The following is a 20,391-nucleotide window of genomic DNA, read 5'->3' on the forward strand; positions in this document are numbered from 1 at the left end:
TGGCAGCGTTATCCTAACCCGGTGAGGGGCTGAGGGGCGCGACCGCGCGGAGCAGTTGGTTGGCGTACAGAATTGAACATCACTGGGTACTTCCATGCAAAGCTGAGGGAGTAGAAAATGCAGACTCCCTGTTTTTCAGAAGTAATCCCATAAGCACAAATGGCCATAGAAGTGAAAACCTGTGTTTTCTGTAAGGACTCTTATTCACCGTTGAGTTCATACCCCACCTATGAAGCGTTTCAGAAATGAGTCTCATTTTTAAATGCTGTGCTGTAAGCAGTGGATGTGGTCTAGCTGCTGAGATGCTGGTGGCATTGTACCACTTCTGGTTTCATTTGCTTTAGAAATTAGAGCAATTTGGGGCTCAGTACAGCTATTAGTTCTCTATAGATCATATGAGTCAGCAAGCTCATTGCATAAGAACAGCTTTATATAGATGTTGAATCAATTGGCAGTGAGTTGTCAATAAATGTATCTTCTAGATGCTGTGCAATTGACAGGTTAATGAAGTGCTTTCTTGGTGACAGAGAGCTGTTGACAAATCTTTTGCCGCTTTGCTTTTCCCACTCCTGCATTTCTCATAAATCCGCTCCATGCTGCAAGCTTGGGGAATACTAGGATGGTTTTACAAATAAGGGGGTGCCTGTTTGCTACCTTGCGTGTGCAGGCTAGGATTTGGCAAACATGTTAGTAGCCTGTGTGTTGAGGAACCAGAAAGTAAGGGCAGTAGTCCAAGGACCATGTTTGCCCGCCCTGCAATGTGTTTTCCAACATGTTTCTAAGAAGATGCAGAGCAGATGTCCTGCAGTTTATCCTCCAAGACTGCAGCTTGGGGTTTGGCTCCCTGTGGTTGCACTCTTTCTGCCTTCGTTGCTACCATGGCGCTTAGACTGATTCAGTGCAAATGTTTTCAACTCCATGTTCCTTCTCCTCTTGCCCAGAAGCAGGTGGAATTACTGGTTTATTTTGCATCACTCCTGAAGGTTCCCGTGGGTGCCTTTTGCAAATGTCTGATGATCAAGTAAACTAGTTCTTGTCCTTTTAAGCAAAAGTTCCATATTTGTTCCTCTAACTCAGGGGCGTACGTAAGCACCAACGATTTAGAATGAGTGCTGCCTACCTACGGCAAAAAGAAGTTCAGCAAAACCAGATCATATCAATATACATAATCCCACCTTCCTTGTAAGAGAAACTATTCTGGTTAATGTGTGCATTAAGAAGTTTACAGAATGACTCAGACTCATTGGCCCTAGCTATTACTAGGCACTTGATGAGAAGACATAATTTTCACTCCGGTGTTCACAGACAGCCTAGATGTTGTTCATATGCTGCTGTACAGTTCAGGGCTTGTGAGCTGTACTGCAAGTGCAATTTGCCTGTTTGCTTGCACAGATAATAACGGCCATGTGTAGATGATTTAAATAACAAAGAACGTGCTGTTTGATTGACATCGTAACGATGTGTTTGTCTTGGTTTCCAAGACATGCCTTAGTTGCTAACACTAATTACAACACAAATTATTATGAAACCTCTACTGTAATTCTTAAGTAATCTAGAGGTCTTTGCGCTTCCCAAGTCCCTGTGTTCAGGACAGAGCTAAAATAAGAAATGCAGGGGATTTCCAAGAAGGCTGCGATGACACCTATCTCACCGCGCTGTATGGTGTGCACTAGTGGATTTTCAGTTGTCAGGAACAGATAAAGTGACGTTAAAGGCCAAGCCTTGCAGTCACTGAAATCAGAAGCAAAACTTGTATTGATTTTGTTGAAATCAAAATCGGGCTGACACTATATTGCCATTTCATCTTGACAGGCATCAGGGGAGAAGAAAGCCTTTCAAAAGGCTCTATGTTCCTCACACTGTGGGCCTTGAAAGAGACACTGAAAGCAACTTGGGAAGTTGTGCAGATTGGATGACATCAGAACTTAGTGATTTCAGTGTTAACTGCTGTTTTCCAAAGGGGTGGTCAGCTTCTTGCTTTGCAAGAGGGAAGGAAAATCTGCAATGGAGCAGGGACAAGGATTCACATAGCAAGTGAGATGTCTTGTCTCTCCCAGCTCATCCAGCACTATGGAACGCAAATCTAGGAAAAACACTGCTGTTAGTAAGACATGAGTATATGACCATTTGTTTCTGGTAGACGAAAGGAAGCCCAACCCTTCACTTAACGTGCTAGTGGCATGAAAAAATACCATGTGTTTTTCCTGTTGTTTCAGAACTGCCTCCAACTGTAGGCAAGTTTGTTTCACAGAACAGAGCTTTAGGAAAGAGGACAAGCTAAAAAAGAAAAGGTAAATATTCAAACAAATGTTAGTGTCTTGCGTTACCCTCAGGAGCTGGTTCAGTTTGCTGATTGCTCAGTTTCAGTGTGGCCTGAGTAATGAAGAGCTGACCAGTGAGCCTAGTTTGGGGTAATTCCCTGAGTACTCCTGAAGCATAACAAACCCACAAAGACTGTAATGAAAAATAATAGAAAGGTAGCTGGGGGCTTAACTTATGATCTCTGCTCATTATAGTAAGCGACATTTTCATTGCAGTGTTACCATAAAGATTATTTGCTGCCACATAACATGGGTCCCTCCTGAAAAGATTCTGGGACAGCTTTGTTGGCACAGTAAAAGCCATGGAAAAGTGCCAAAGATTTGCTTAAAACCCAGTAATTGTTTGCCAAATATTAATGGTGTGATGCTTTGTTCAAAACTGGCTGGAAAAAGGGGTCTGTATAATTTTATTACATGGTATCTGTATGACCATCTTTGATCTTCCACAGTAGATGTATAAAACCATTGTATTTGTGTTTTTTGTGTCCATAATGAAGTACTTGATCTCTGGCTTTCAAAATTCCAGCTTTTTAACATGAATGGTGACAATGATTTTGAAATTGGCTTTGAATCTCCTTGCTCCTTTGCATGTATGTGGACCTGTCTGAGCACAACTCATCAGAGTGTCTGGAAGACTGACATCATTGGCACATTTGTGCCAATGTTGGCAAGGGGGTAGATGAAAGGGCTGTATTTGGGAACTGGAAAGAGATTTCATGAGGAAGGTGGCAAGATCCAATATTTGCATGTTCAAAAATTCAATCCAAGAAGGTTCCCCTGGAACAGCCTTACTGGAAAGCATATCCAACATGAGTCAAATAAAGCCGACTCAGGTGACTGCATGAAATTGGATGTGTAGCACTTCAGTTGTGGTCCTTTGTGTCAAAAAGTTGAAGTGAGTTTCCTCATTTCTCCACCTTTTTCCTGGTAGTGCTTTTGAGCAGCTACATCCAGTGGGCTGGAGGAGCCAGGGGATTCTTCCACCGATGGCAGTGAGCAGCTGCTCCATATCCCTGTTCCCTTGTCCTGCCAGAAGCAAGGCTAATCACAAATTCGTAACGTGTATACACATGGCCAGCCATGAGCAGGTTATCCGGACAGAAGGACAGACGGCCACATAAACGCAGAGAGGGCAAACAAGAGCCAGGCTGCATTTATACGGATCAATACTCGGGGAAAACCCTATGTCAGGGATCCCTCTGGTATCTGGCTCCTAAATCTTGATGATTCAAGTATCAGGCCCCCAGACCCAATCTTATCAACCTACAGCCTCCCTGGGAGCTGGTCCCAAACCCTTGGTCCAACCTACAGCCTCCCAGCCTCCCTGGGAGCTGGTCCCAAACCCTTGGTCTCTCCAGTCCCCAGGACTCTGTCCATCCTAGTGACCAGCTAGTCTGGCTTGAACTTTGCTGATGGGTCATGCACACAGAGCAGGGTGCACGATCACAGAAAACAGTTAGAAACAGGGTTTAGGTAGGACAAAGTGTAGGTGATCTGATGCAGAACTTAGCCAAACAAGCATGCTGACCAGCCTCCTGATGGCACACTAGTGGCCTCATTTATTCCCTGCCTGATCCTCTCTCCATTTTCCTCAACTTGTTCTCTGCCATCCACCTTGATCCCTCCCTTCCACTCTCTTGGTCCTTCCCCTAAGCTTCTCATAAGTCCTATATCATCCAAAAATACTTCTGTTCAATCCCAAGACTCCCCCTAAGCATCCCACAGTAAGTCCTGTGCCACCTTCACATAGTGGTTCCCAGAAGCTTGCACAGCCATCCAGAAAGAGTTTCTTGTGTTGGGTCATGCAAATGGGCTGTGTGGCAGGACCAGGGCTTAGTCCTTCACTTCTGAGGGTCTCAGGAGTGGTGATTCAGGGGTGTTAGGTTTGGTTGAGTTCCCCACCATGTCACTGTGGACCTCGTCACTGTTCAGTCTTTGTGTCTATTTTGAGGAGCCATTAGGCAGCTGGTGAGGATGACGAAGGTTGACACTCTGGGAGAGGCTTGTGAGCCAGCCCAGCAGAGCAGGGCAGCTACGTAAATCCTGCATGTGGAGAGTTGCGGTCCCCTGAATGTTCTCCCTGCTACTGCCAGTGAAATCAGTCATCCTCAGCATGCAGCAGAGCAGGCTCAGATTAACTCAAACACTTTAGTTTTGCTTTAAAAAAAAAAAGAGGCAAACAAGAGAGTCTGCATATCAGTATTTCCCTGGTGTTGCTTCTATACATTCTACTGGTACACTTTGTCTAGTTACTGGAAAAGAAATACATACCTGCCAGACGTAGAATAACTTAAAGTTCCTTGGCTTGCACTTAGCTATTTTTACCCTCTGTTTTCCTTTTTTTAATGTTAATTAGGTGCACAGCAAAATGTATGTAGTAAATCAATAATAAAGATTGTGTAAGGGGATTTATCTGAGCAGCAAGCCCCTTAGTGTAGCATTCAAAAAGGAAAATAAGCACTGGTTTACTTAAGCCCAAAGGACACCATGTGGACAACAACAGTAAAAGAACATAAGAATGAAGAAGACTGTGTTTAGCTGGCTCCAGGAAGGTGTCTGTGCTGGGTGCCAGTGTTTCTGCACCATGTCTGCTGCCTGTCCGGGGTTAGTTTGAGAGCAGGTAGGTGGCCCTGACTATGGCCCCAACAACGTGGTTTGGTGAAATGGAACAATCTGTTGATTCATCTACTGCATGCTCCTGGAATTACAAATACATAAAGACAAGGGTTGTGATGATACAGGTGACTTCAGTAAAGGGAACATTCTTCTTTCGCACTTGAATAGTCTTTTTCCTTCTTACCAGTGCATTTTTTTCTCTGCAGCCACCTGTGCTGGCTTCTGCCAAAGAAGCTGAGGCTGCTTGTGCAGATTCTGTGGCTCTTAATTCCTTTTGATTCATTAGGCAGAGGATGTCATTTGTTCTAGTGGATACCTCAGCCCTCAGAGTTTGCAGCTGATGCCCATATCTGGCACTAAATTCTTTTTGCTGGTTATACATAAGTGGGAAAGCACCATTTGATCTGTGAAAAGAAAACAAGAGGAAAAATATTCCACAGTAACCTGTGGGAATTCTCATCTGTGAGGACTTCAGGTTCTGACCGATGAAGCTTCTCTGCGCCCGGGGTGGATCCAGGGGCTGGTCTGCACATGGAGACTGAACCACTCACTGATCCATTTGAAACGGAGCATGAGAAGGGAGATCAGCCCTCCCGGATGCGCTTGAAGATGTGAGTCCCGGTAAGAAGTTCTTCATAACTGAGGTAGCCTGATAGGACTCTGTGCAGGTGCAGAAACAAACCATTAAACCATTCTCTCCCTGGTCCTCTCAGGCTAGCTGGAGCTTGTTTTATCAGCATAATAGATTCTCTAGATGAAATCTTAATTTGTGTTTGTCAGTTGCTGTTTTTAAAGAAATAAGCATTAGCGTGTCCTCTCCTTTCCATCTTTGTGACAGTTCCATGAAGGTCCCCCTTGTGTGTCTCTGGCTTTGTATCACAGCTGAGATTTTCAGTGCTGGGCTCCCTGAGTGTTAGATAGGTCTGAGTTTCAGAAAGCAGATGCTGGTGTTCCGTGTGCTTTCAAAACCCTCTCTGCCAAAAGCCACATTTCTTGTAAGGTCTTTCAAGTTGGGTATGCAAAGTCATTAGCCACTTTTGCAAATCTTGGCCTGTATGTTTTCCTGTAAAAAGACTTCTTTTTTTTGCTAGGTTTCTATGAGCTTCCAGCTGTGCTCCCCTAACAAGCCTCTCATTTAAAGTACTTGCTTCAAAAGGCTGCTAGCCTCGGAGAATATAAGGAGAAGGGTTTCTTTTATTACTGTATATTAATTAAAGAAATGCCTAACATCTACTTGGAATTCCTTTCTGGAAAAAAATAATTAGCTTTCCTTAACATGCAAGATGGTGAGTTCAAAGAAGCAGGGATTACATTAATCAGTTTAAGAGCGGATGTGTCTGGCAGAATTAAAATTATCCAGGAATTGCCAGCCCTATAGGAGAGTAGGTGTTTGTAAACCATAGTTACCTTGGCTCAAATCTCCCCACACAGGTGCCTCTCCCCCTAGGTGTCTCCTTATACATCCGACTGGACTGTAGTCCCTTTACAACTGCTGTGTTCAGGATGCTGAGTCGTCATGGCAGGCCTGATGATGCTGTGGTGAGGAGCCCCACAGCAAGCTCCTGAGCTCAGGCCAGCGGTTCATCTGGTCAGGATCCATCTCTGCCCTCTTCTTCGGGTGTATGGCACAGAAAATGTAAAGGGGATTGTAATTGTAAATGTAAAGGCTGGGGTTGAGGGATCCACCAGAAGGGAGCCCTGTGGGGAACTGAATGATGAAGTGGCCAGTAGGAGACACATGGGGTGGGTGGGCTTCTTTTGGAGGATGCATGTTCTACACAGTCGCTGAGACAGTGAGCTCCAGGACAGTTTTGGCAGAGTACTTTTTTTTTGCTTATTGATATTTCAAGTGTTTTTAGGCAGGGATTTGCAGTAAGTCATCGCTGGGCTGATGACTCAGCAGAGTCTATGATGTAAGGTAGCTAACAGCTTGTGAGAGCGTGCGGAGTGGGAACAGAGAAGGAGTGGTTGCTTTGGGTGGACTTCATCTAGCATTTTAAAATATCTTAAATGTGAGCGCGTGTCAGCTCGCTGCCCACCGTCCACTGTAGTTGGTGAAAATCTGTAACAGAGCATAGCAGCTAAGCATCTGAACAGCAGACACTTGTATTTGGTCACCCAAAAAGCTCTCTGCTCCACTGGCTTCATTAGCCAGACCTCCACTGACTGCAGCACGGGCTCGGATACCTGGCTCTCCACCTTGTACTAAATCCTCTCCTTATCTAATTTGGGCTCCAAGAAATGAAACTAGCTACAAAAAAAGAGCTAAACCAAGTTGGGAAGATGTGATCAGTTCCCCTGCAGAGTGCCTCTGAGGGTTAGAAAGAACTTGTGGGAATTTGGGATTTCTGGTGATGCAGAAAGTCTCTTTGAAAGGTGAAGTGCAGGTCTTGGGGAGATTAGGGAGGGTGATGCCAGGGCAAACTCTGCAGGAACTTTGGGTTATGGAGGTTATTGGGGCAGGTGGAGGGAATGGAAAAATATCACAGGTTGTTAGACTTTGGAGTGTCTTGGAGCTGGGGTGTGGAGATTTGGGGCGGTCTGAAGTATTAGGCGTACCAGAGTGTGAGTGGGCAATAGCGGAACAAACTGTTGCAGACCTAGCAATACCGGAGCAGTGTTACAGCCCATTAAGAGCTGCCCAGAGGCTCTTGCAGCGTAGCAAGCGTGCAGCCCCGCTGGCGCCTGCCCCCTTCAACCAGGCAGCGCTGCCTCCGTGTTGGAGCATGGGGAGTGAGCTGGTACACAGATAGATGATGGGCCAAAGCTGAGGCTTTTGAAGAAACTTGCCGAGAGCTTCAGATGATGAACACCTCTGACACTGCTGCCATCTGCTCTCAGAGCACTCGCAAACAAGGGGCAAAAAATTAGCTGAATAAAATGAGTCACTCTTGTCTGTTCTTTCTTCTTAAGAACCCTAAAACTTCAGCTTGCCATCCGAGTGTGCAAGGAAACCAGATATTCGTTTCACTTACCCATGCAGTGCTCCTCTTAATTTCAGTCACCTGACTTATGTCACAGAGAATAAAAATAAATTATTGGTAAACTACCAAAATAATATGATGTTTGCAAAGTAATTTTAACCCCCACCATTCTCCCTCACTGGTACGTTATTGGCAAATTAAACCCCAGGGTCTGTCCCCTTCCTGGGAGAAGATGTGGTTTGAGGAGGTGACAGGTTAGCAGCTCCCACAGGAGAAAAGACCGGTTTCAGTTGCTCGGAGGGGATAGCAGAAGCGACATTAAGCTTCACAAAAACTGCCGGGGCAAAAGCATCTTGCAGTAGGTGCTTTAGAATTGTAACTCTAGCCAGCACATATCAGCACGTCTTTGGTGCTTTGGGTCTCTAGTGATATTGCCACTGATTCAGCCTTTCCCCTCTCCTCCTTCAGCAGCTGGGGCTGGGGACCGTCCTGTTGAGGTCGCTGTAAATACTCACATTTGAAGCTGCGTCAGAGCATTAAATACCCACCTGAACCTGAGCTCCAGCTTTTGGAATGTTTCACTGTTGTTTCTCAGCTTACGATGCATACCTGGAGGTAGCATCCCTCCAGGATCGTATTTACCTGTGCGCATCCTTTTCATTCTGGATACTCGCCCTGTAGGTCTATTACAGACATAAAGCGAGAGCAATGTATTTCTTATGGCTTGTTCTTGAAATCCTCTCTCAAAATGCTTAAACTCAAGAAAACCAATGTGTATCAAACATTTTACACTAGTACACTAGCTTACACAAGTTCAGTCTTTTCGTGCAGCATGTAGCGTTCAGCTAGTGAATGTTTTGTTGTATGAGAGAGAAAAATTTGAGGCAATTGTGCTGAACGTGCTTTTTGAAAGTGGCTCTTTTGAACTTTATGAATTTTAACTCTGGTTCTTTTTTCAACAGATATTTTGGTAGCAAGACTGTATGCTTTCAAGTTACAAGGCTCCATGCCTGATCTTATGCTGTAAATTGCAACATTTAGCAATTTGTAGTTTAATTTAGAAGGATCACCTACTTTCCTAAATGCTTAAGTAATGTGGCAGGCTGTGGTTATTGATTCTCTCTGAATTTATTACAAGAAAGCTGTATTCACTCATTCCTCTAGGGAATGCCCCTCCTGAACTGCATGCTTGCTGGTGACAGCTTAGACCCCTGATACATAACCAAAGACCTTGCCTAATATCCTTGCAACTGCTCAGGGAATTTTTATTAAGTAAAAGCATCATTAAAGTAGACAGAATGATGAAGTTTAATGAGCATCTTTCTCACTTGATATTGTTAGTTTTGCTGCAGCAGCCGTAGTGCTCTCATTTGTTACTTCCAGTGGGGCAGATAGAGAATGCAGGGCGATTTTGTTTATGTTTATATTTGCATACAAAGAAACATTTATGTTCATGAGAGATGTTTGCTTTGGAAAATATACATAAAGAAAGAAAGCAACTGGAAGTCTCTGTCTGAGGGCTTTCTGCATTTTCAGTCCTGCATTTAATCTTCCCTTTCACTTCAACTTAATGAGAAGGCTGTATGCAATACTGTAGCTGCTAAGTCTACAAAGAGTTCATCAGTTTGTGAACTGTGATTATAATAACTGGCTTCTGACTGGTGCTGTAAATGGCAAACATCTCAAATATTTATTTGCACTCCAGTTTTTATTCTTCAGCTGAGGTTTTGGTCTGCAAGCTGTGTGTAGTGTCCTGCTCAGAGCTATACCAGTCCCGTGAACAGGTGACGTGCCAAAATATCAAGTGTGAAGGTGCTGCCATGAATGTATTATCAGCACGTATCTTACAAATCTGCCTCGAAACAGTAGCCACAATCTGCCTCAATATTCCTTTGTCTGTTTATGGAGACCATCTGCCCTTGCTAAGTGTCTAGTCATACGGGCAGATATGTCAAGGTGCCATCTCCTAGTACATTGCCATCCATCAGCTGAGCTGCGTAACTGCCTGCACGCATGTCTTAAGCTGACCTCCGTGCTGAGGACGGTGTGTGAGTGTCTCTGCCGAATGCGTTTGACTTCACAGTGATGCCAGAGCAAGAGCATGTACACAGTTAGCTACTACAGCTTGGCTGACAGACGGTGACGTGCAAGCTCTGGTTTCTGTGGCTGTATCCTTCCAGTAGGTATCAAAATCGTTAAGGACTGTGTATGTAAACGCCACATCTATTACAGCCAAGGGGTTATAGGTTCTCATGTAATTCAGATAGTTGCTTCTCCATGTGGATCAGCTCTGTTATTTTTTTTTTCTTTTGGGATTTTTTTCTGGTTTTTTTTTTCCTTGGGAGCTATAAGAGTGGTGTCTGTTCTTGTACCAGAAGTTCACTGAAAATTGTGAATTCTCTTTTCCCTAGTGTAACAGAAGGCAAATTCTGTCCCAGAGGCATTATCACAGTCATTATTGTATTTAAATGTTGTTGTGACACCATATGTCTCTCCGTATTTGATGTGTGCAAACACAAGAGAGAGGCCCTGTCTGTGAATGCTTGTATAATGTAAATACGTCTGATCCTTGCTCTTTGCGTAGCAGACTACTGTGATAAATTGTAAAGCACTTATCTTCAGTTGAGATAGCAATGTGCAGCTGAAACTTCCTTGAAATTTTGCCAGAGAAACCTAAGTAGATATATTTGATTTGCTTATTTCAAATCCAGTAATTATTTTCCTGTATGAAACTTCAGTGTACGTGCCAGTAGAAGTGGTTGGACATGAGAATACATAAAAAGAATGCAAAAGTGCTGCAGATGTCTGCAACTCATGCACATCTACTACTGCTAGCATAGCATTTGCATGGAGCAGAGGGAATTGTTGGAGCACCAATAGCACTGAATATCGTAAGGAGCAAATATCAAAGAAAAACTGCTACCAAGAATACTTACAGGTCAATTGGGATTTTTACTGCTTAATGCATGCAGTGGCCCCTGGACCTCATTTCACAGTCAAAAGGCGTTGCCCAAGTAGACTCTACCAGAACTCTGAAGTTCATTCAAAATCGTCAATATTCAGTTTCTGCACTTCAAAAGCATCCGTGTAGTCAGTAGAATTCCCACCACACCCTTTTACTTCAGAAAAAGTTCACTAATCTGAGCTCTGCCAGTCCCCATACTTGAACATTTGCACTGAGAAAGCAGGAAGTGAGAAGCAGAATGAATGCCAAAAGTGTCACCTGAGAGGGAAATTCATACAGAGTTTCCAAAGCAAAAAAGTGGAGCCTAAACCAACCTGGAAAAAAAAGAAAAAAAAGGGTATGTAACACCTGAAAACCGCTAAAGCTGTTACAGCCCTCTCTGGCTTGGCACTAGCAGGGCAGAGGAGCTGCGGGGCAGCAGGAGGTGGAAGACAGGACAGGGACAGGGGACTTCTGTTCCCATCCACAAAATTTTTTTGTGCTCAGACACAGTGGATCAGTGGATTCGCTGTTAATTCAGTGCTTAAAGTCCCAATTGGGGACTTATAATATGAAAAAAACTCACACTCTACTCCAACATAGCATTATTTCTCTAGAGCCGAAAAACAACTTGACTGTTAATTTAGTATTTAACTATTGGTGTTCACAGATTTGAGCATGCATTTCCACTTCTCTGTTGCTGACTTCTCAGAGTTACAAAATTATTGCTGACAGTGGCTCAAATACTGCGCTGCCTGTCGTTGAGAACAAGGTGTTACTTGTTCCCTGACTTTTTCCACCTTGGATTGTTTTCTGATGGGACAACCTCCTTGAATGAGGCTTCTGTGCTCTTCCACGATGATATTATTTCCTCATACCAAAACATCGCCTTCCCTATCTTCCCTCCCTCAACACACTTAACACCTTCCAAAACAGGACAGTTCTTTAGGATGGATATTTGGATAGTACGCATACTATGTACTTGGATAAAATATAGCCTTATGCTGTTGGGGCTTGTAGCTCTTATGAGAAGAAAAATATGTGTATTCCAGCAAATAGTAAGCCTGCAGTTATCACGGAGGGTCAGGGCTCTCTGCGTTCATCAGGAAATGGCATCTGATCCCTTGTTGACAGTAGGTGATGGCACACATAAAATTTCAGTAAGGTGAAGTAATGTCGTAGTTTATAGTTGTATTTTCCTTGGGCAACGCTGTTTTGGGTACAGCGCACCTTGACAGCAGCCTGTTTAGTAGTGTGATGTAAAACTGCAGCTGCTGAGGAGGAACCCTAGGGTTGAAGTATCTTCCAGATACAGCAAAATAAAGCTCTGAGCAGGTGGTAGCTTTTAATCTCCTGACATAGAAACAGAATAGAATAGAATAGAATAATTTTGATTGGAAGGGACCTACAATGATAATCTAGTCCAACTGCCTGACCAGTTCAGGGCTGACTAAGTTAAAGCAGGTATTAAAGGCATTAAGGGCATTGCCTGAATGCCTTTTAAACACTGGCAGACTTGGGGCGTCGACCACCTCTCTAGCAAGCCTGGTCCAGTGTTTGACTGCCCTCTCGGTAAAGAAATGCTTCCCAATGTCCAGTCTAAAAGTCCCCTGCTGCAGCTTTGAACCGTTCCCACACATCCTGTTGCTGGATACCAGGGAGAAGTGATCAGCACCTCCCTTTCCACCTCCCCTCCTCAGGAAGCTGTAGAAAGCAATGTATGTCTTGGCTAAAATATCTCTGTATCTGACATAAATAGCTCCTCCATGGCCATGCTATAAAGCACAGTGATTCAAGAATATGTTTGGATCCTTGTTCAACATCGCTTGCATGCAGCTGACTGCATAGTCCACCAGGCCCTGTAGAAGGAGGGCCCATCCTCTGCTGAAATTAGTTTCAGCCTGCAAAGCAAAAGAGGTTACTGTAAATGAAGAGTCGCTTTATCTCTGAGATAGCTGCTCAGGGTGATACCCACTGCAGAACTGCGTATCAGGTCGTGCTTTCTGGATAAGCAACAACGTATCATGAGTAACTAAGTCTGTCCGGAGGTGACTAAGCAGAAGTAGCAAAAGGATCTGTACCTGGTCCTTGTTTGCAGCAAGGGCTGGACAGACATGCAAGCTCCGTACCCGGACTGCAGCCGGGCAGAGCGCGCATGAGGGTGCGTGTGATGGACCAGTGCAGCTTGCCTGCGGCAGCTGGCACTTTCTGCATGCCCCAGACATGTGAAAATGCAGGACCCAGGTTCTGTGGCAACAGTGCTGACAGCTACCCGTCCGGATTTTGGCACATCAATAGGCATTTCTAGGAAGACTCAGAGTTTCTCAGCCCCAAGCCCCTGGATCTGTCCTGTTTCTTGACAAAGTCCACCAAAAGGTGGAGGTGCAGTGACACAAGGAAGGCTGTTGTGGGAGCTGCTGCCGGTACCTTTTTCAGTAGCAGAATTCCCCTTACGTGGTAGAAGCTAGTGTCCAACTTGACTGGCAGCAGCCTAGTGGGGGATTGGGGCGGACACTCACCAGCATCGGGCTGAAATATTAGCAGGGGGACACCTTTCAGAGGGATTTCGGTATTGGTGTCAATATTGCCGGTGTTTGTACAGCTGAACGAGCAGAAACAAAGCTTGTCTCTGTTCCCTTCTAGATACACTGACACCCCCGCGAAGAACATCTTCAAAAAGCACTTTATGTCAATAAGGGAAGTTAAATTTGAGCTGTGTTTATTTTGGGTAGGGTTTTAATTTAGTTTAATCAGGATTACTCATAAATTATCTATTAATTACTATGTGATATTTAGCCAGATCCTCTCAGCCATGTAGTCTATTTAGCTTCGCTGTGAATGCTAGCCATCTTAATTGTAGGATACTTTGTCAACATTTAATCAGTGGTCCTTACTAATGTGGCATTGATGTGTTGGTAGCTGTCCCAGTACTATCAATCATGTGTGAGCAGCAAAGGCGGCTGTGACACCATTGCTCTCTGTCACATTATCAAGCCCTTGGGTTTTCTGGTTAGGGATGATGCTCACTTTGCTCTAAGTGGGCACTCCATCTCTCCAGTTCAACCCAATTTTTGTCATTGTCGACTTGAATACACATCCTTGCAGCCTTCCAAGCCTTAATCCCATAACTGCAGGATAAAGGTTGCTAGTTTCTGAAGGCAAAACCGATTTCTCCTTCACTGCTCCAAAGGCCTGCTCTTCCCGGTGTTACTCTCCTGATAAGTCACAAAAACCCCAATATTATGGACTGCAGCATGAGATCTAATAGAAAATTCAGTGTGTTGAGACAAAATAAATATAATGACCTTCCTTTTTTTTATTCCTAGTAACTAGATGCATTGTTTAACATGCTGCAGAGTACAAGCCTGTGTTTAATGGTCGTATCACAAATAATTCTGTCTCATTTCCTTCCAGTCTTTACGGCAGACACATGCAGGCGAATCCTGAACCTCCAAAGAAGAACAATGACAAGTCAAAGAAGATCAGCCGTAAGCCTCTGGCAGCCAAGAACAAATAAGTCCCTGGCTTCTGCCTCTGTTTTTATATCTTTTACACTGCTTTTGCATGTGCCTGTAATATTCCTACGCATCTCCTGTTACTCATAAGAAAGCAGACACTCGAGATAAAAGCAATTTACTATGTATACTGCTTTAGAAGACACTGTTTAAGGAATACAAATTTACTTATTCTCCTAATTATGGTCACATTTATGTAGCCATTTAATATATCACTGTCAAACACATTTTAGCTTTTCTATTTATATGTATATTAATGTCCTCTCTTCACATGTATCACATCCTGTTAATATCAGGGGGTTTGCACCTATATTATACGATATTAAATTTCATATAATATTCCAAGTGATTTTAATAAAGGTCTTTATTTGTATTGTGTTTCAATTTCTTCAGTAGGACTTCTGAATAGCGAACTCCTTGAGGAACATATGTGTCCAGTTTCCTGCAATGTGTTAATTTCTTGTGTAGGAATGTGGTAGCATTTTATCTGATACAAGTAAGTTAAAATGTAAAGCATTCTGTTCAAGGAGTGAAAAATTTTAATCAGTTTCTATTTCTTTTTTGCATTGCTATGTCCTGCTTTTTTGCCTTGAAGGTTATTTTGAAATCAAGGAGTAGGGGAAGGGAGAGAGGAAAGAAAAAAAAATTGTCTTTGTAAAGATCTGCCAATTGCCAGCCTCAATTTGTCGAAAGAGAACTTTCTCATTTGAAGAAAATGGTACTTCTGCCAATTTTTTAAGTGATTTTTTTTTTTAGGCAGAAAACCCAAATAATGTATTTAATCTCTACTGAAAGTGCTTGTATTGAAGAGCTGTTCCAAATGGCTTTTGAAAATGCCACAGGTTCTATATTTATCTGTACAAAGCCGGCACCGCAACCAAGCTCAGAAGCCGCAAATTGTTTAACATCTCAAATAGCTTGGTCTTACAGTGGGGAGGAGAAGCCCAAACTCTACAGACAGTGATTTCCAAACAATTTTAGTCTTAGCAGAGCAAAAGCTAACCAGGAAACTCAGGGATCAAGAACAAATATTCATACCTAGATTGCTCGTGTCAGGACCTTTCTGCCCTGGATTTCCAATTTCATGAATTTCGTACCTGAGCAACCCATTGCCAAGTTTCAGCTGCCATCTGGACAGCAAGCCAGGAAATGTGCCCAGACTGCCGGAACAGGCCTGTTGTGTTCCATGAGAGAAGAAAAGGTTTTAAATACCTCACGCTAGAAATTATACTTTCTGCAAAAGCTGGTTTGTATCTGAAGACTCTGTTATCAGCACCAGCCTCTCGATCGCATTTAGGATTACCCCAGCATTTAAGTAATACATGGTTGCCTTAGTCTGGGAATAAATGTATTGACATATATTTTGCAACAGATTTTTTGAATTGGCAAGCAGGGCTAGGAAGTTGGCATCAAGCTTCAGACACATTTTAAGTGGTCTTTGGTACTTCAGAAGAATGAGGCAGTCTTGGTAGGCAGATGGAAAATCGTAAAAATGGTAGACTTGTCAGGAACAGTCAATTTTATCTGTTGCAGGCTCTGCAGAGGATTTTCCAGACCACTTAAGTGCTCCATCTAGGGGAACAGGTCCAGCTGAAACAGGCCCACAGAGGCGCTAGGTTGGGTGCATGTTAGGAATTCACAGCAAAAACTGTCCCCCGGCTGGAATGCACACAATTAAATCTAGTGTAGGCATTAACGCATGAGGGTACCTAATGACAGTAATAATCGTGCTACAAAAAGCCCTGAAGAAATGTCAGTGAAATGTCAGAAGATCCCCAAACTACTCTTGCAAATTCCTTTTGGAACAAAATAAATAGGAAAGGCACATCTATTGCGAAGGGATGAAGCGGCTCTAGATCCTTCCCGCAGCATCCTTCCCTGGCACTGAACGCTACCCCAGCCCTTGGGGGTGGCCAGGGCTAGACCCCTACTTTCAAGCTTGAAGACCTCTTACGTGCACACGCTTCCAGCTAAACTGGATTTGCCGCTCTTCTGAAATCTCCCCAGGAACACCTGGATGTGGTTTTCTGTGAGCAGGGTAGAAATATGGCGCTCAGTGTCCTGGGGTTTAGAAAGAGAGAAGTTGCTACAGGGCTACAAGGGTTTCAAAGCATGGAGTAGAGTCTCTAATGTAAAAATAAAAGCTTGTTGGGGAAGGCCTGAAAATGTTATTGGTGGGAAGCTACAGCACCACTTTAAAATAAGCTGCTGATTTTCAAGCATTAGTCAGATTTCCATTAACTGGTGTTGCAGATTTTGAAAGTGTTGAAAGACTCGTGCGAGCTCTCCTCTGCAGGGTTTCGAAGTAGCGATTGGAGCATGCTGGGTGTTCATACCAAAAAAATCCACCCCACCTTCCCACTTCTTCCCCCATGAAGGAGGAAGAAACACAGTTTTGACAAGCAAAAGCAAGAATGAAGGGTCTAGGGAAGAGTAAGTGAAAGGCTTAAAGATGAGAAGGATAAAAGAAATCCTAAAGGGAGAAGTATTATACTGAAGATGGTGGAAGATGGGGAAAAAAGAAGTTTCTTGAAAAGAAAGATGAGAAAATAAGATAATGATCTGAGAAGACAACAAAAAAATGAAATGTATAAAGCTTTACAAACAGAAAACAAAATGGGAGGAAAAGGAGTGCTCTTCAGAGGCTCAGGGCAGAATAAAAGACATGGGGAAGAAAAGCAAACCATCTGGGATGTAACATGCTAATGTTTTAGTGTTTTTAAAAAGGTACCAGCTTCTTAGAGCAAACTACACAACAGTTTTAATGTGAGTTTGATGATTTTATGTATCTGTTCTCTAGAGTCACTGCTTTTTTAATATTTAAAAACAACTTGCTTCATTTTACTGGGTCACGTTTATTTCCCCACTGTACTTCAAGGAAAGGAACTGCTGTGTCCTACCGTGGTGAACCAGTTAATGAGCATCGCAGCTTGTGGTGGTCCCTCTGATGGTCCCCATGGTCATTTCTCCAGAGGATCCATCAGACTGAGGCCCCTTCCAGTGAGCCCTTGGGTGCTGCCCCAAGGTGAGCAGTTGTGTTGTGCCAGCCTGGAGCATGGAGCGCTGTAAAGGCAGCTCTTTGCTCCTCTAGTCAGTATTGTTTCACTAGCCTGGCTGGCAATGAGATCCCTGATCTCAAGGTGCCTTAAAAAGGACGTTTTTGCCATCCGTTCACTCACGGTCACTCATTCAGGTTGCCTCTTTGGGCCAACCTCTCATACAGCCAACAACATGCCACTTTAAGGGGAGAAAATGATTCCTGTGAGAAGGAAATCTGCTTTTTACAACTCTCCAGCACCTGGGAGCTCTTTGAAAACAACAATGCAGGTAATTCTCTGTTTTGATTTTGCATACGGTGAACTGGAAAGAGGTTGGGGATTTTTTGCATACAGTGCATCCTGACAAAGAAAACTTTAAAATTACCGTAAGACCGATATGCTGTGCCTGTGCAAAGAGTGGCCTGGGGAATTAATGCTCCTTGCTAAAGATAGGGCAAAATGAAGCCAGAAATCCGAATGTGCAGGCATCATCCACAGTTTTCTTGTACTTAACAGTGTCTGTTAACCCTGTATTGCCTCCTGCAGTTGTCCTGATGGATGGGGAACGGTTAAAAAAAAAAAAAAAATCTCAGCCCTGAGAACTTGGGCCCTGCTGTTACTGTCTTTCTAATGTAAAAAAGATGCAGGCAACAACATGGTGATTCTAAAGTTTCACCTTTTTCTGATTGTTAGTCTGGAAATTTGTTTCCCATGGAGTCACTGGTATTCAAGCATCTTTATTTTTGTTTTAGCCAGGTCTTTCCTGTTAAGGAAATGACACTGTAGCATCTGTTCATCAATTAGCTGCCAGCCTTGCAGCTGGCAAATCACACCAGCGGCATGGGCATTTCTCCTGAAATGACAGCTTGTTTGGAGGTGCGATCTGAACCAGCGTGGCCCTTGTTTCTCCTCCCTCTGGCACCCCGTGTCCTCCCCATCCTCCTCCTCCGGGCTCTCCCACCACACTGCAGTGTGCAGGTACTGGGCTCCTGGAGGAGCCTGGAAGAGGGAGGAAACTCCAGCTGGCTCTGCCAGACCCCCTGCTCCCTCCCAGGAGCAGAGTGAGGTCAGGAGACGTTTCCAGCCCCAGCAATGCTTGGGTACTCCACGCGGGCTCACAGCTTGCTGCCGGTACAAAAGCGGGGAGGGTGAGTCCGTGCCATCCCCACGTGTGCTGAGCAGCAGGAGCTCCGGAGACGGGTAATATTTCCAGTTTGGAGCGGGTGGTAACTGTTAATATCCTCATGACAACCAGGAGGAGTGAGATTGTCATCGGTTATATTAGTTGTTAATTTTGTAAATATTAACAATTTCTAGGATTATGGCACAGGATGTGAGCTGTCAACTTGCTTTATTTTCCTCCTACTCCTTTTCGCAGTGACACATCTTTTATACTCCCGGATTCGTGCCATGTGTTTGTTGCCTCGCGCTGACACCGGGGCTGGCAGATGTTCAGGGACGAAACCCATGATAACCTCCCAAAAGTTAGATTTTTTTTCTTCCCCTCCTGGGTAGTTCGTTTCCTCTGAGCTAAGGAGAAGTAATTTGCCTGTAAAGCACAGTGATTTATAAATATCTGCGGTTGGTTTCCATCCAGCGCTGCCTTTGGCACGGCTGAGCCACAGCTCACCTGTGAGGGCCGCACACAGGCCCTGCTGCTCCCCATCACCCCTGGAGCAGGAGTGGAATTACACCTCGCCAGGAGCCCTTCCCCTGTTGTGAAAAAGCCCTTAAAGTTGACATTTTTACAATATATCTCAGGAGCAAAATTTTAACCGTATTTTTAGATCAAGGAGCACGGTAATGGCGTGAGTGCCAGCCATGGTAGTCACCCCTGCAGCTTGGTAGACATGTTCAGAGGCAGCTCTTAGTGACGAGGTGCGATCAGGGGCAAAGCATGGGGGAAGGTGGCTTTGCCAGGGCCCTCGCTCCTCACCTCAGTGCCCTCGGTCCTCACCTCGGCTCCCTCATTCCTCACCTCGGCGCCCTCGCTCTTCACCTCACCTCCCTCATTCCTCACCTCGGCTCCCTCATTCCCCACCTCTCCTCCCTCATTCCCCACCTCGGCTCCCTCGCTCCTCACCTCAGCTCCCTCATTCCTCACCTTGGTTCCCTCATTCCCCACCTCAGCTCCCTCACTCCTCACCTTGGCTCCCTCACTCCTCACCTTGGCTCCCTCATTCCCCACCTCAGCTCTGTCATTCCCCACCTCAGCCTCCTTGCTCCTCACCTCCCTCGCTGCTGGCGAGAGCTGCTCTGCCCCTCTCCTGCACAGTCCCTGAGCCCACAGCTGGTGCCCAGCCCAGCTGCCACGAGCCCCAGGCCCAGCACAGCTTCACCACTTTCCTGACATCCCGGTTATTCAGGATAACGTTTCAAATGGCCTGGCTCTAGGGCAGCCGCTAGCACGAGGAGTGGGGAGCGTGGCTGCAGCCGGCCGGGTGCTAGCAGGGGGATGAGCCCCGTGCTGGGCTGTCCCCTCCAGGCTGGAGTGATTCATGCCTGCGGATGGTGACATGCAAGCACTGGACAAAATACCCCCGCTGTTCCATTAACTGTTTTAATGGGGGGCCCTCTGCACGGGCCAGCATCCTACCGGCCCTCGGGGGAAGGCTCGCCCTCTGCCTGAGCCTGGGCAGTGCTGTGCTTCTCTTGGGTCTGCTGATCCTTGCTTCGCTGGCATGGCCATTGCAGGCTGGTGGCAGTGGGCTAACCCCACAGCAGGGAGCTATCGCCAGGCAGAGCCTGAGGAGCAGGGACGCCTCCCGCCCCGGCGATTGCCCCCATTCATCCTCACATGCCAACCCCACGCCCCTGGGGCACCCCCAGCTCGGCCAGCGGCGCTTCCCGGGACCAAAGCGCCGGGGCAAAAGTGGCTCCTAGGAACCTCCTGTAGGGCCGGGCATGGCAGTGCCTCGCTGAGGAGCAACCGGAGGGGAGGGGAGCCAAAGGGCTTCTCTGAGGCTCGGCCCCGCAAGCTGGGGCGCCGCTGGAGGAAGGGCAGTGCCACGAAGGCTGTGATGTGTGCTGGGA

General features: G+C 45.2%; 1 protein-coding gene across 1 annotated transcript in view; it reads left to right on the forward strand.

Moving 5' to 3' along the window:
• Positions 1-14,675, forward strand: part of RSU1 (Ras suppressor protein 1) — a gene marked incomplete at its 5' end in the record, with an annotated part of 99,724 nt that extends 85,049 nt beyond the window's left edge. Inside the window, one exon of the mRNA XM_009641163.2 lies at positions 14,220-14,675. Within this exon, the coding sequence (XP_009639458.2) occupies positions 14,220-14,322 (103 nt within the window). The remainder of the gene's footprint in view (positions 1-14,219) is intronic.
• Positions 14,676-20,391: the final 5,716 nt, after the last annotated feature.

This window comes from Egretta garzetta, unplaced genomic scaffold (assembly GCF_000687185.1).
Source record: "Egretta garzetta isolate BGI_Z169 unplaced genomic scaffold, ASM68718v1 scaffold30, whole genome shotgun sequence".
NCBI lineage: Eukaryota > Metazoa > Chordata > Aves > Pelecaniformes > Ardeidae > Egretta > Egretta garzetta.